Genomic DNA, 16,521 nt, shown 5'->3' on the forward strand with positions numbered 1-16,521 from the left:
AATGATTAATCTTTAACTTGGCATCTGTACATGTTTGAGAAATTAGGTTGTTTATTTTGTTATTGAAAATAAATAAAATTGTGATATTTTGTTTTAACTGGTCAGTGTTTTGTTGTGTTTAAATTCGCGTTTTCTTTTTAAATCAAAGTAAATAAGAAGAATTTCAAATAAGACATTTTTAAAAAGATGTCCTTGATCATTTTTCACTATATGATTTTTTTATAAGATGAAATTATAAACTTTTTTCTCTTTCATAAAAAAATATTAAAGTTGCGTTTTTGCATGGCTTTTGTATTATTCCTGCACTCACTCATTTTCAAAACATTCATGAGCTGTTGGCTTGATCATCAGGAGTATTGACACGCTTACAGAGGTAGAAAAAAACTACCTCGGCTTTCCAGGATAAATACTCATGCAGATGCTTCAGTTCATTACTGTTCCTCTTCTTGTGACCTCTGTGATAATAGGTAAGATAGTGGATCATTTCTCACCAAATTAACTGATATATTCTGGATATCTAAAGTGCTCTGCAGACGTCTTGAGCCACATCTCATTTTTCAGATATAGTTTCCAAGGAGCCAGACTTGCTTGTAATTTTAAAGTGGTCTTGAGCAGTAGTTCTCCCTGCTTTCGGAGGATTTCTTTGGACATTGGTGGCTTTTTCACTCATTTTCAGTCCAGTGATCACTACTATTTTCAGAGGAATGCTTTTTTGTTTGCTCAGCCACACAAACACTGTATAACACACACACACACACACACACACACACACACACACACACACACACACACACATATATATACATATATATGAGAAACAGTCCTGGCCCTTCAGCTGAGCTATCTAGTTTCTAAAGTCTCAGTGGAAAGGTGGATGTCAAGAAGCTGCCTTTCTTAAGCAAGAGAAATGAATGAATTCAAATTTGATATTTTTGTCTTAAATCATGTCAATGTGTATGGAGGAGGTCAGAAGAGAGGTACAACAGTCAGTATCTGCAGCATGGTGGAGGCTCTGTCACAGTTTTCAGCTGCTTTTTAGCCAGTGATGTCAAAATTGATGGAAATTTTAATGATGTGATCTCAAGCACACTGCCAGTACAGTAAAACCATACCTGGATAGGAAAACGCATAATGGAAAACTGTCTGTCATGGCTTGGCCTCCCCAGAGTCTAGAGCTCAACATTATTGAGGCAGTGTGAGATCATCTGAACAGAGAACAGAATAAACGGGCACCAACATCCACAGAAGGCCTGTGTGATGTCCAGCGAGAACTACTCCTGAAAACTACTTTGAGTTAAAGAAATTACAAGAAAGCTCCCTATGAGAGTTCAGGTTGTGCTGAAGGATAAAAAAAATAAATCTTGACTTTCAAGCTCATTAAAATTTTTCCCTTATTTACTTTCAACACATTTGTACGCAAGAGGATTAGGGCCACTGGAAAAAAAATCTGAGAAAAAAGTCAGAATTCTGACTTTAATTTCAGAATTCTGAGAAAAAAGTCAGAATTCTGAGATTAAAGCCAGAATTCTGAGAAAAAAGTCAGAATTCTGAGGAAAAAGTCAGAATTCTGAGATTAAAGTCAGAATTCTGAGTTTTTTCTCAGAATTCTTTTTCATCAAAATTATTTTTTTCAGAATTCTGTGAAAAAAGTCAGAATTCTGACTTTAATCTCAGTGTTTTTCTGTTTGTATTAGTTATCCTTGATTTCATGATGTGTTTTGATTCTCTTGGTTTTGATTTCTGTCGCTAGTATTTCTAACTCCCTAGTTTCTTGGCATTTCTTGTGTTCTAGTTCTTAGGTCGTGGTTCTGTGTTACGTCTGTTAGTATACAGTCATTTCTGTCAGTGTGTCTCTTGTTCTCTGTCAACTGTATCCCCTAGTTTAGTCCACGTCTGTTCAGTTTCCCGTTTTACTTTGAAAGTCTGTGTACTATATCAATGTGTTGAGTTTTGCCTCCCCTTGTGTTGTCAAATCTGATGAGTCCCAGCTGTGCTCTCCTCCTGTTTCACATTCCCTAATCACCTCAGTATGTATTTAAGCCCTGTGTTTTTCCCTGCCAGTTGTTGCGTCCTCCAAGTTTGTTGTGTGTATACCTCGTCCTCTATCACCAGGTTAAAGTCATGCATCTCCAGTCTAGTTAGTTTAAGTTGTTGTTTATGTACTGCCACGTTTGTCTTACCAGCAAATAAAGCTGCCGTTTAAGTTAATGCTTTGTCTCCAAGTCCTGCACTTGGGTCCAGCCACTGCCCGCCACACAACTCATTGCGACACTCACGCTCCTAGCCTGAATAAATACCCTCAGAGTTAGTTTTTTTTTGTGGTTATTGTATTTCACTTCATATCAGCTAGTTGTTTTTTGTTTTGTTTTTTTAGTACTACTGCAATGGAAATCATATCTGTTTAGTAAGTAATTTCCTTCCTTTATCCTCTCCAGTTACTTGCCAGTGGGAGTGATGTTCATGACTGCTAGCCGTGTTGTTGATGCTTATGATTGGAAAACCATCTACAAACTGGGAAAGTTCATGGCTGTAGTTGTTTTTGGGTAAGTTCTTTCATCTGTCTTTATTAACAGAATACTGACCCATAATTTAGCTGCATTTCTGACCCTCATCCCAAAATTTGTAAATGGTATATGGGCTGGTTCCTATATAACACTTTTCTGTTCTGCTTGAGCACTCAAGTGCTTTACGCTACAAGCCTCATTCACCAATTCATCCACACATTCATACAAGCCCTTTTTTCTATACCTAAGGGCTTTGTATCTAACATTTGCACACATTCACACTCTGATGAATGCATCAGGAGCAACTTGGAATTCAGTATAATGCCAGCTGAATCAGAGCCAAAATGGAGTATACAGACTCTGCAGACTATAATACAAAGGTTTTATTTACGCTTCAGTAATTGGCAAGAAGTTAGTCTTGTTGGACTAATGAGGTGGACTTCAGGGGACTGAACCAGGGAACATGAGTCCAATCAATGGGAAGTTACCAACAGAGAAAACTTAAGCTGAGTTGGATACTGAGCCAAATAGTGTGCTGGGAATCCAGAAGATCTCCTGGATTCCCAGCACCCAGATGGAATCCACAGTTGAAAGTTCTCAGACATCGGTAAAGACAATCAGAGAAACAGGCTTAAAGACAGATACATAGCGTAAAAATAAAAACAATGAGAAGAGAGCCCATCGCAGTATGACAGGAAATAACCACAAGAGGAATAACAAACACAGAGCGGGATATCAGAGACAGGGGGACACTAAGGGTCAAGACGGAGTGAGGCTAAGACATGGAAACACTTGGGGATGCTGGGAGCATTAGAAACACAAGATCAACAAAATCAAAACCAGAACCCAAACTCAATAAATACTAACCAGAAACCCAGGACTGTAAGTATTCACTTTAAATTGTGTGTTTTAGGCTCATAATCCACGCAGGAATTTTTCTACCAGCGCTCTATTTTCTGTTCACAAGAACTAACCCCATAGTTCTCATTAAGGGGATTTCTCCTGTGCTACTGACTGCAGTGCTCATCTCATCCAGGTAAGATTGCCTTTGAGGTCTTGGTTCTCAGCTTTGAGAATTATGAGTGATTGGCTCACTGTAGTGGTAAAAGTTGCTACCAATCAAATTATGATATGGTAAAGTTAAAACAAAACACAACTGACTGTTTTATATTATATCTAATATATATTATGTAATTATCCTTATAATTACAAAATGTTTTATGTAAGATTTATGTTTTGTAATTGAAATCTGACATCACAAAAGTATTTTGGATAATGTAAAGTATTTTAGAGTTTGAATAATGTATTTTGTAACTGCAGTGCACATAATACTACGGTAACTTTCAGAGACCACTGCAACACTGTGGTGAATGTTTTTCGGAGACTGCATCGGTGTGGCACTTGTCTGTCATCTGTCCAGATATGAACTGGAAGAAATGGACCTGACAAGGTGATGTTCTAGATTAGCGGTCCCCAACTCTCGGGCCGGTCTGTGAGTCGTTTGGTACAGGGGTTCAGTGTGTCGTACAGTGAAATGGATCAGCTGTCAACAGAAATAAATATTATGGTGGTAGTTCAAAGTTTATATTTAAATTTAAAGTTCAAAATCTGCAGAGTGAAGCTTATACATTTACATTTTGTTTCTTGTGGTTGTTTTGCGCTACAGGGAGGTTCGTGCTGAGGAATCTGCCCAAGGAGAGGAAATGTTATCCAGCACCCCGTTGCCTTTGGACAATACTGAATCTTTTCAAACACCCATAGAACTTATTGTTTGATTTAGTGGCTTTTGCTTTGTATTTTACTGTTGTAATTTCACTGGATGGTTTAGAAGACTGACATCAAACAAAAGACTGTTAATGTGAAGAATCTAGTAAATGATGTACAGCGATACTACAGAGATATCACCATCTTTGTGAAGTAGTATGACATATTTCTTTATTTAATTATTTAAGTTTTAATTGAACTGATATGACATGTACATGAACTGAATTCAAGTAATATATTTAGTATTTCTTTTTAATTAAAATTATGTAATTAGTATGCTGTTTATTTGAAAATTTGATTTGAATAACTATCAGGAAAATGTTAACATGTCCTCACTAGGCAGTGGGCAGTATCTATATAGGGATAATGTAAAAAATAAAATAAAATAAAATAAATAAAATAAATAAAAATTTGTGTGATGATACATAAACAGTGATTTGTGTAAATTTTGAAGAAACACAAATATATAAATATTAGTTTACCAAGATTCATTTTGAGGCAACTTACAATAGTAGACTAACATTCAAAAATGAGCAAAACCACATCTGGTGCCAGAGACATTATATTATTATTCCAAAAGGACTTTGCTGCTGAACAATAGTTCATCTGTTTTACACTTCTGAAAACAGGAGCACTGCAGCTGGTAGGCCTTTTACCATATAGATGGCCAATCATCCAAACCACGCAAAAATCACCCAAGTGACCATTAATCTGCTGAAAATATATCTTTATTAACAAAACAAACAGATCAAATGCTTTTCTTAAGTGTACCTGTGTCTCTGTCCAGCATCTTTCCAAAGTTTTGCTAAAAGTGCACAAATATTGCACAATAGAGAATTCAGAAATCACATTTGATAGTGCATACTTCATTAGTTCATATTAATAAATCTAATAACAACCATACACAGCATTACCTAAAACAAAACTAAAATTAAAAGGAAAGGCATTGGTTTATTATATTAGTGATATTAACATGTTATTATTAATAACATGTTTATTGACATTTCTATGCCATTTACAAATACCGTCTATGTTATATCTAAAGAAAAGCAAAAACACTAAATAAAAAACAAGTGTTCAAAATAATAAACTGTGAGGTGCACATACAGTTTGGAAAGAAATAATAATAAAAAAGAAATACAAAAATACGAAACAATCGTTTTGCATTTATATGTAGTAAAAGCGTGTGTACGTTCATGTGACGTCATGACGCAGCGTTTATCACGGATGTAAACACGGAAGTTTGTTTCACGTGGAGGGAAAATCAATGATGGCACAGATGCTCGAGCGTTTCGTCAGCCCCGGGAAAGGTAACGGTCTCCGGTCAACAGGCAGGATACGCAAAGGAGAGCTGGTGATCTCTGCCGAGCCGCTGGCCTGCTGCGTGTCCAACAGACTGGCCAAAGAGGTCTGCCACCACTGCTTCACTCGGTAAGAAGACCGGGGGTGCTCGCTCTGTCAGTGTGCGAACAGCCTTTTGTGGAAAGGAAACGCTGCTGGGTGGTTAGTAGTGTGTGTAGTTAAAGTGGAGGCAGTGTGATGTTGAGGACTCGCTCTGTGCTTGTGGGAAGATTAAATAGATAAATGATTCCCATCTCTGTTAGTTTGAGTTTACCGATGGTAGTCTATACGGTCTGCTGTATATCATAGACTGTATAGTCTTTACATATAAGTGGGTGCATGGGTACTATGGATATTTCTTGTTCATAATAGCTGCTAAGGGATAACATTAGTAGATGCAGTTCTTCAACAGGCCACGAGATGGTAGCAAGGCTCCTTCATGGAGGAGGCAGACTTCAGTTATGATAATCTGACAGTGAAATTTATAATAGGAAAAAAAATCTTTATAAGTGCTGTAAAAACAATAATATCAACAGTATCAACAACCATGGTTTACAAGAAGACAGACTTTCTGATCCAAAGTTCAGCTTCACTTTCAATATATGTAAATTTTTCTAGTGAAATGTTTAACATCATTTGTCCCATCCACGACACAACATTTGGTCTATAAGATCTTTATGATAGATCTTTTTTTCTTTTTTAATGCCTGAGTTTTATCAATATTGATTTGTTTTGACTGTGACTTTCTTCTTACGAATACAGTCCAAGTAAAAGGAGTTCTGGAATTACTTTTGAGATCATTTTCTCATGTCACTCTGACCTCAGCCCATAGTGTTATTAATCTTTTAGTGTCTGCATATTTGGAGCATATTTCTGATTTAACTTGGAATAATGTACAAAGGGTTGCACTAAAAAAAAAAAACACGATAGGAATTAAGAGGGTAAATATAGGTGCACAGGTGTGCTAATCAAAAAAATGTATATGATTGAGGTCAGCCTCTGTTTTAAGCACTTTTATAAAAGCAGACATTTTGACAGTTTCCTAGTCTGGAGCATTCAACTCAGTGTTGACACAATGCCGCAGTTTCCCAAGAGTGGACTTCCCAGCAAATTCACAGTAAGTGCAAAAAAACCAAAGAGCCATACCTCAGACTCTACAGGCCTCAGTTAGCATGTTAAATGTTGAAGTTTAGTTAGAGAAAGGCTGAATATGTGTGACTTTTGGAAGGGGTTATGGTAGAAAGTCTCCTCTCTCTATATAAAAGTACATGGCAGTATGGCTTAGGATTGCAAAGCTGCATTTGAATAAATAACAAGACTTCTGGAATAATGACCTTTGGAGAGAGGACGAACCATATTGTGTTAGAAAACTTGGAAATGTTATTATCTTTGCGTTCATGACCAAGGACTCAAAGCCAGTAATACCTATTGTGGCTTTTGTTGGTTGTATGATCTAAACATGTACTCTTGTTTAGATATAGAATATAGAATATGCATTAAGAGTTAGTATGCACTATCAGTTGATATGGGGCCTCATGTTGGGTCCTTTATTACTGCCTGATTCTGAAGCTCTGTCCTTTATGCTGCTAAATTACTTACTGCAGTGTGATGTTCGTCCACATGTATACAGCACTAAATTAGCCTCAGGTTGTTTTTTGTACTGACCGAGTTATCCTCTTGAAATTATAAACAGTTTCTCATTCTCATATCAAATTCATAATGTTTTTCATTTTTCCTGATTATATGTGGGAAGGTACACATTATCCTTTATTTGCATCAATCTGATGACTTGTCCTCGGTTTCATCTCATTTGCTGCTGTTATTTTTTTTTCTTCAGTTTGATGCTTAATGATAGCACTGTGGTTTTCTCTACTGTAGCCAAACCTACTTAATCAGGCTAAATGGACGTATGTGAATTTAATGAGGCTGCTAAGGAGAGAAACAAGTGTGCTAATTTCTGGTGCAAAGTGATAGGTTAATTACTGTGGGCTATAAACAGTACATATATGAGCCTAGGAAACAAATGAATAGAAACAGTCTAGCAACGGGATCACATCAGCCGTGATGCCAGTGACTCTCATCAGTGGACAGCACTCGCGTTCAGCCTGGGCCTCTGTTTTTGTGTTGTATTGTGTTGACAGACTTGTCCAAAACTAGCCTTCCTGTCATGGCTGGTTGCAGTGATCAACACAAGAAGTTATTGCAGACATCTTCTGAGAGAATATTAAAATACACATGTTTAAACAAGAAAGTAATGCGTTTTAGAGAGTGTACTCACTCTTTAATACTGCAGTCAAAATTACTATCTCTTCTCACACTGTAATATGTATCTGATGAAATAATAAATAGTATTCAGGTTCATGGTCAATGAAAATGCTTTCACATTTCAAATTTTGATTAATTTGTACTGAAATCTCCTGATCTGTACCCCACCATCAACACATACACGTGGTGAAAGTCTCTGCAGTGCTGTGAAAAACGGTCTGGGCTCACCCTTTCTGATTTCTTATTAATTTTGCATATTTGTCACATAGTTTCATATTTGTTATTACATCTCTAATAAATTTAAATATTAGACAAAGATAACCCAAGTAAACACCAAATGCAGGTTTTAAATTATGATTTCAGGCAGTGAGTCTTTCACATCGCTATGGAGAATTTTGGCCTGGTCTTGTGTGCATAATTGTTTTATTTCAGCTGCATTTAATGATTTTTGAGGATGAACCACATGTTTCATGCCAAAGCATTTCAATCTGATTTAAGTCGGCACTTCGATTAATTTTGTTTTCAGCAGCAAGGCAGCTCTAGACCATAATACTACCACCACCATGTTGTTCCTTTTACAGCAGATGTTACAGAAGTTAATCTTTCTAAAAAGTTCAACTTTTGTCTCGTCAGTCCACAGAATATATAGAATATGTGTATATATAAATATAAATATACATATATATAGAGTACCTGTTTTTTTTGGGGGGGGATGGCCAAAAACACACCGAGGACCAAGTTGTATGTGCCAAATGTGGAGCAATCCATTTGAACTTAAGTAGGACAGGAAAGAGTGGGTCATCACAGTGCAGGCTCCAGTTGTGACACAGCAGTGACAGTCAATGATCAGTACATTTGGCACCGCAGCACATCCACTTTATCCACGGTTAATGACGTTAATGTGGGGGATGGAACAATTCTATTCACTTAACTGTCCAAGTGCCCCAGAGATACATGCTGCACCTCACACTGCTTTGTTAGAGCAGCAGAAGACTGTCGCCGTGTGCCAATAGCTGCAGTGTATGCCTCCTCCGTCAGTTACTCAAATAAAAGCTTAGATAATAGAATAACAGTAAAGAGATAATAAACACTCTGCTGGAATGTAAATATGCTACATGAACTAACATCAGGACAGGGCTGTTTATTTTCTCTATTGTTTCTTTGTCCAAGCTGCTTCCTTTGCATAGTGACAAGATGAAGATGGATCAGCCAGCAGATAAGAGGGAATGCAAATGTTGTATAAAATAATACGTTTATTATGTCAATACTGGAGATAGTAAGTCAGCCATTATAGCAATTGTTTGAAAGTAAGAGTCATAAATCTTAAAGCTAGAAAACTAGTGTTTATATGTAAACATAACATATAACAAGTAAAAGATGAGGCAAGAGGAAAGTAAGAGAAAGAAAGAGAAAGATAAATGACCAGAGAGCAAGAAGTGGGAGGGGTGACTCATAATACAGTACAGATTTAAGATCCTCCACAGCCCAAAGTATGATTGTGTCTTCCTTAGATCCCTGCATTCAAATTGTGGACAGATAAAACAAGTGACATCATAGAAAGTAGGCAGCCATCGCTGCTGAGTAAGTAACTGATGCTGTTTCCACCTTGTGGCGACCAACTTTGCAGCACTCGTCAAACCAGCTAAGAACACGTTTCTGCACTTTATGCAGTTGCATAAAATAAATTGGTGCAAATCGTTTAAAACCATAACCGATGGGAAAAGTGTAACAGAAATATTTAATTTTGTTGACAGATTGTCAGCAAATTGACTTTAATTTAATTGATTTAACCATCTTCCAAAAAAAACGGACTAGCGTGCCCTCTATATAAGTTATAAAGCTGTTATGGAGTCATATATCCTAATTCCATCCTACTATGTTGATGGTCAGGAATCCCAGAGGACTGTTTAATCACATCCCAAGCACCATGCAATCAAAAGCATGGCTGAGGTCAAAAATATCTGTCATCCACAGTGGAACGACTGGCAGTGGGAGGTACGTTTCTTTCAAAATCTAACTTGGAGACTGTTCCTTTGAGTCTCACACAAAACCTTGAGTAATGGGTGTTTGTTAAGAGGAATCTACCATGGGACATAATTTTTCATGGCAGTATCCAGCAGCAAACTTTATAATATAAAATTGGACATTTTAGCACAGAAATCTATGGCTGTTTTCTTGGTTATGGAACAAGCTCCAAGTGGTCACTGGAGGAACTGCAGTTTTTTTCACTTGACTTAATTCTTCCATTTTTGTTCAATTTAACAACTCGTACATTTAAATTGTATTGAGACAAAAGATGATGTATCGTTAGGAGGGCATGACCTCTTTGAGTGATAGATGGGTTCACTATATACACTACCAGTCAAAAGTCTTGACACACCTTCTCATTTCATGTTTATTCTTTATTTTCTTGACTATTTTCATTGTAGATTCTCACTGGAGGCATCAAAACCAAGAATGAACACACATACATGTTTATGTAGTAAACAAAAAAATGTGAAATAACTAAAAACAGGAATTTATTTTGTAGATTCTTCAAAATAGCATATCGTTCTCTCAACGCACGTCACAAAAAATGTCAATATTTGCCATTTTCTATAATAATTATTGAACTTTGCAAGTGTCTTATGACACTCTCACAAGCTCAGTCTTGCTATTATAATGCTGGATTGAACCCAGCTTCTAATTTGTTTATCACCACCGATCCAGACTGACCCGTCCCCTAAAACAAACAATCTTGAGCTAAGCGTTACTGGAATCTCTGAAATCTCGCGTATAATTCCATGAACCTTTCCTAAAATTCCTCCAGCTTATCACATGACTATAGAACGAGTTAAAACACCTTCTTTGGACTTCAGTATGTGAAAGTTTGTACTTTGTAGCCCTCGGTCCAAGTCTAAAGAGTCTGAAGAACAGGCATATTTTTTAACTCAAGGCTACAAAACAAGTGGTGATGTTTCTGTAGCAACATGTATTTTTGATGTGCAATCTGTGTCTTTTTCACAAAGCCGGTAGCAGTTGCTTATTAATCAAAAGTGTCTATTGGTTGTGATAAAAAGTTGGACAAAAAAAATATGGGATTGTTTATTTCCTGGCATAACGGTCTCTTTGTTTTACACGCTGTTTCAGGACTTCTGGCTACAAGCTTTAACATTGTAACTTGACATGTATTCAGTTCAGTTGTGTCAAAAGACACAAGAACACAGAGTTATAACAAGATAAAATCAATAAAGAATTAGAGTTCATGTCTCTGCAGAGTTCAGCTATTTTTCTCTGCGCTGTGGGCAAACACAGGTTTGTGTGGGCGCGTGTGGGATGATTTAGAATAGGACACAGGCCATAGGTCATGTTGATCATGTTTTTGAGGTATCAAATAAGTGCTTTTTGCTACATCAGCTTGTCGTGAGGTGGACGTTCATCAACCCGAGTGTGTAAATCTTATTATTGATTTTTAGCATTAGTGAGAGATCTGCAAATTGTGTTATCACCAAAAAACATTAAGGACGCCTCGTGCGCACGCACAGGCAGAGTTTGGCCTCAGAGATGCGAGGTGTGTTTTCCCTGTTTTCACTAAAAACACAATTAGTCTCACAGTATGACTGAGTGTTGAAGAATGTGTGCAAGTGTGCAATTATTTGTGCAACTGTATGCAAGAACAGAGAGACGTACTTTATGTTTGTGTGTGTGTGCGTGCGTGTGCGTGCAGGAAATGAGCAGGTGGTGGGGTAGGGGGCTTCAAAGCTGAAGTTAATTACAGGCCTTGAAGGCTGTATGTAAGTAATGACTGATAAATGCCGAGGGAGTACATATGCACACACAAACACACACAAAGAAGCACACACATCTCAGTAGGATCAAATCGCCAGAGGTCAACAAACAAACAACTATTAGAGGTTCTCAGACTGACAGAGAGTGAGGAGGGGGTGAGGAGTGATGGTGGAGAGAACAAAGGCAGGAAATAAAGAGGTTGTTTTTATAGTTAGAAGAATTTCTTACCATTCACACGGCACAAATGCAAATTCAAACCACATTTGAAATGCAGCCACATTGCTCGCTAATTGACTAGAAAACAAGGTGTAACAATCTCTTTGTCTCCAGGTTTTTCCTTTTTGGATAGCCGAAGAGACTTTGAAATTCATCAGAGGTGGAAAGTTTTTATTGGAAATCTCAATAGTTTAACTCTTTATAATAATGTTATACATTATATTTGGACCCCTTTTGGTCTTCTGCAGTGTCAGGGTTTTTTGTGGCAGAGATTGAACAGTGTGCTGAAAACACTCCTCAGAGATTGTGGTTCATATTTACACGATAGCGTCACACAGTTGCTGCGGATTTGCTGCGGATTTGTTGACTACTGATGTGAATTTCATTTTAAACCACATCCCAAAGGCGCCCTATTGGATCGAGATCTGGTGACTGTAGAGGGCATTTGATAACGGTGAACTGTCATGTTCAAGAAACTAGCTTTAGATGATTTGAGCTTTGTGACTCGGTGCGTTATCCAGCTGGAAGCAGCCATCTGTGATCATGAAGGGATGGACACGATCAGCAAGAATACTCAGGAAGGTTGTGGAGTGTAAGCTTTACTCAACTGGTGCTAAGGGACCCAAACTTCCACCAGACTGTTATACCACTACTAGATTGAACCGTTGATAGGAGGCAGGGTGGATCCCTGCTTTCATTGTGTTTACATTATATTCTGACCCTGTCATCTGAATTTCATAGCAGAAAATGAGACTCATCAGCCCATGTATACAGATACAGATGCAACAGGGATTCCTATATATTAATATCTAATAATTCTGTCGTTGCTCATCTGGCTAATGATTTTACACGTCACTCATGTTTTATGTCATGAAGGTTTATATAAATAATATAAAAATAAATAAATTAAAAAAAACACAGGACACATAAAATATGTGTGACTATTTCATGCATTAAAAATATTTATATAGACTTTATCACCTGTTCTTAATGCAGCCATTCACACTGACTGTGGAATTTCACTGGATGTTTGTGAGGCATTTATTTTTTGGGATCAAGCTTGATTTGTTTTCACATGTGTATTCACATATCTGACCAATCAGACCTGCATTTGGCAGCCATGGCTTGGTTGAAAATGTGCACCAGTACTGAATATACAGTTATATGGTATTTTACTTCAGACACACATCTAGATTCTGCTCTCGGAAAATATTTCTTTACCTCCTTGGATGTGGTTGCAACTGTGCTACCAAGAGTTTAAACATTCCCACTGAAATCCTGAAATCATTTCACAATACAGCTTCAACTCCTGGATCAAGCCTTGAAATTCTCCCTGCTGCTGCCTTGGGAGAATTTGATGAACCCAGAATCTCAGTTTCTTTGTTTTTTTTGTTTAAAAACATCAGGACCAGATCATCATCGCTTGCTGGTGACTTTTTGCGGTGCGTTCAGTGTGTGCAGATACATTACAAGACAAATTTGCATCAGAAAATTCATAATTTTTCTTGGTTTCTTTGCAATATTCTCTGTGTTTAATGGCTTTTAGTCTGTAGTTTAAAAGATAAATGAGAAATGTCTTTGGTCATTTTGGCCATTTTGCTCCATCCTATCACACTGGGAGTGTTTCAGAGCGTGAAGTGTTTATTCTGCAAAGAGTCTTTTTATCGTGAAAATCAACAACATTCTCTGTGTCAATCCTGTGTCGGCTTTCTATCCTCATTATCTGTTTAAAGCAGGAAAAAATAGACCTGGTGTGAATTTTAGTGCTGCAGAAAGGAGAGCTGTTTATTAAACATGCTGCGGCATGCCTGGTGGGATCACAATAATTGTCTTGAGTGGGTTCGATCTGCTCTGGTAACCCAATGCTGAGCTAAATGTGTGGGATACAGTGATATAGTTTAGGCGTACCTCTGTAATTTATAGTTCCCAAGCATGGTGTTTTTTACAGTTCCAGTTGAGTTGCCATTTACAGGAATGGTCACTGATCTGATCTGAACGGTAAATGATCACACTCAGGCAGGCTGTTTGTCTTGATGGGTGAAAAAATAAAAGAGGAAGTTCCAGAAAAAGATGGAAATATGAAAGACACGACTCGATCTCTCATGGACAGATAACACATCAAACATACACCCACTTTAAAGGATTTTTCTCTTTGCTTGACAGACCAAAGAAGAGCTCAAATATGTTCTTTCTGCAGTGAGGCTGGCGTGTGTGTGTGTGTGTGTGTGTTAGGTGAGGGGGGCAGGGCAGTCTTTATATGTGACACCAATCTCTCACTCATTGTCTCTTTGGACCACACACGCACACTGTAGAAGAGTGAAAACAACAATAACAAAACTGCTAAAGCTTTTGTCTTATTTATAGAGGGAAACTTTTGATTGAAAGATAGATGAACCAGTTTTCTTGGGGTCTTACGCATTTCAAGGCACATAAGGAATATTGACAGTTGACGTTAGAGTTTTGTTCTGCTTTCAGCGTTACAGGGAAGCCAGTACAAAGAAAACAAAAACCTTTTTCACACATGCACCGCAGAACATTTTTAGATGTTACCCAACAGAGGTGCATGTGTGAATGCAAATGGATGTAGCTTGATTAGACATTTAGTGTTCTTTATTTGGCCAGCTTTCTATTATGAAATCCGTATTTTGTACTAAATATTCTTGTTATGGTCTTAAAAACATTTCTTAAATGCTCTTGTGATAAATCCTCATTAAATGCAAAAAATATGCATCAGATAATGAGGTAAGCTTATGTGCAGGTAATCTCTGTTTGGGGAAAAAGGTCAGGCTTCAGACTGATCTAATTGCTCTGTTTCAGTTTTCTGCTTTCGGTCCCACCTTGTGTTTGCGAGGGACAGCCAATAAGAAGAAAGGTGGCTTAACCTTCCATCTAATAGCCACATGGTTCCAAACCTCAGCCTTAACTTGCTTCACTAATCTGGACCGCCCCACTGTGTTTGTGCTGTTCAGGACTGTGGAAGCTTTTTACATTGTAAAAGAAGAAGAAGAAGCTACTTTTGGCTGCTCACTTATTCACGAGGGGTCTGCACAGCAGGTAGCTCTGCGTGATTTGGTGGATTATTATGCTTTATGCTTCTCCTAAGGGATCTGACAAATGGTGTGGCCTGGTATGTGGTACAGACCATCCAAGAAGTTTGTGCTTCAGTTTTGTTAAATGAAACTTTATTATGCTTTGCCTGTCTCCCACTCCTTTATTTTGTAGGTGCAGCTTGCTAACCAAGCTTGCTAGTGACAGCCTGTTGAAGACGTGTATAGTTGTGTTGGTCTTTACTGGCACTTCAATGTTATATAAGCACAGAGATTCTTACATCATGGAGAGGAAGATGCTGCAACAGAAAAGATGAAATGATTGCTTCTATTTCTATACCACCACCAAATGACAACGCCTGTTGTTTAGCAGAGGACTGCAGCGATTCCAACACATCCCAACCACCAGTATAAATTGTTAGGCTTAGTTTATGGTCACCACATTGGTTGTTGCACATGCCAGCTGTGAAATTACCACAGCCCTGTAATGGTTTACAGCTGATTACGACTTTTGTGTTGAATCTTTGTAGAACCTCTGATGAAAGTGACTGACTCAGTTACCAGCATTCATGCTGTTGGTGGGTTAATTACCTTGTTGTTGTGTCCTGGTGTTTCACAAGCAGTGCCAGCCACAATAGAAACAAATAAAATGCTGGGACATTTTTCTCCTCTTTGTCCCTGCTCTGTGTTGTTGTTTTTTTTATATTCAAATATGATATTGTTGTACTTTTGGTAATCTCACTCCAGGAATTTGGGGCCGTTTGTTCATTTAGGGTTTGGACTTGCTTGCACCATTATAAACATCTGCATTATAAGTACAAAAACAGTGGTTGGCCTTCATCTTCTGCCTGTTTCAGACAGAGGATGAGGTAAAGAGCTGTACTTAGGTCCAGTGCAAAAGGAATAAGGTTTATTTTGAACAGCATATTAAGCTGCTCCAAGGAAAAATATGGAGTTGGAAATGAGCATAAGTTCTCTTTAAATACATTTTAAGAGCAGTTTACACACACACACACACACACACACACACACACACACACACACACACACACGGATAAGAGTATGTGAATGCAGTGGTATATGAAGCATACAGATTACCTCTTTAGTAGGGGTGCAACGATACTCGTATCGATATTGAACCGTTCGATACAGTGCTTTCGGTTCGGTACGCATATGTATCGAACAATACAAAATTTTTAATTTATTTTATCAACTTTCCTTCTGGCGGTGCTGTCTGTGTTGAGCGCTCAGTGGATCTGCGCTCGACAGTGCAGCCTAGGCGGAGTAGTCGAACGCAGATTCACTGAGCGCAGCGCAAGCTAGCCAGACAGAAGCTAAGCTCTCGTTGCAACATGGCAAATTGAACCTCCCCCACCCTCATTCAGATCTGGCGTTTGGAACTATTTTGGTTTTCATGTGGAGTATGACCCTGAAGGTAAGCGTGTCATGGACTAAAGTAAAACAGTATGTTGGATGTGCCAGCAATGCTCAATTACATGGGTGGGAACTAGTGTGTTAGCACAGTTAGCTCGTTAACGTGTTGGCCGTCCAGCCCCACACATGGGGCGATCCGCGGTAGCTCGTTAACGGAGATTTGCCGTGTTGTGGCGTTAACG

General features: G+C 38.1%; 1 protein-coding gene across 3 annotated transcripts in view; it reads left to right on the forward strand.

The window, feature by feature from the left end:
- Positions 1-305: 305 nt before the first annotated feature.
- Positions 306-16,521, forward strand: part of smyd3 (SET and MYND domain containing 3) — a 104,936-nt gene continuing 88,720 nt past the window's right edge. The window contains exons 1-2 of one of the 3 annotated variants that reach the window (XM_085168375.1): positions 306-467; positions 2,436-2,543. In XM_085168375.1, the coding sequence (XP_085024501.1) occupies positions 2,455-2,543 (89 nt within the window). In that variant the 5' untranslated portion in view covers positions 306-467; positions 2,436-2,454. Of the gene's footprint in view, positions 468-2,435; positions 2,544-5,459; positions 5,700-16,521 lie in introns of those variants that run through there. The other 2 variants (XM_085168360.1, XM_085168366.1) reach the window with 2 other exon arrangements.

The sequence above is a fragment of the Neolamprologus multifasciatus genome, chromosome 1 (assembly GCF_963576455.1).
Source record: "Neolamprologus multifasciatus chromosome 1, fNeoMul1.2, whole genome shotgun sequence".
NCBI lineage: Eukaryota > Metazoa > Chordata > Actinopteri > Cichliformes > Cichlidae > Neolamprologus > Neolamprologus multifasciatus.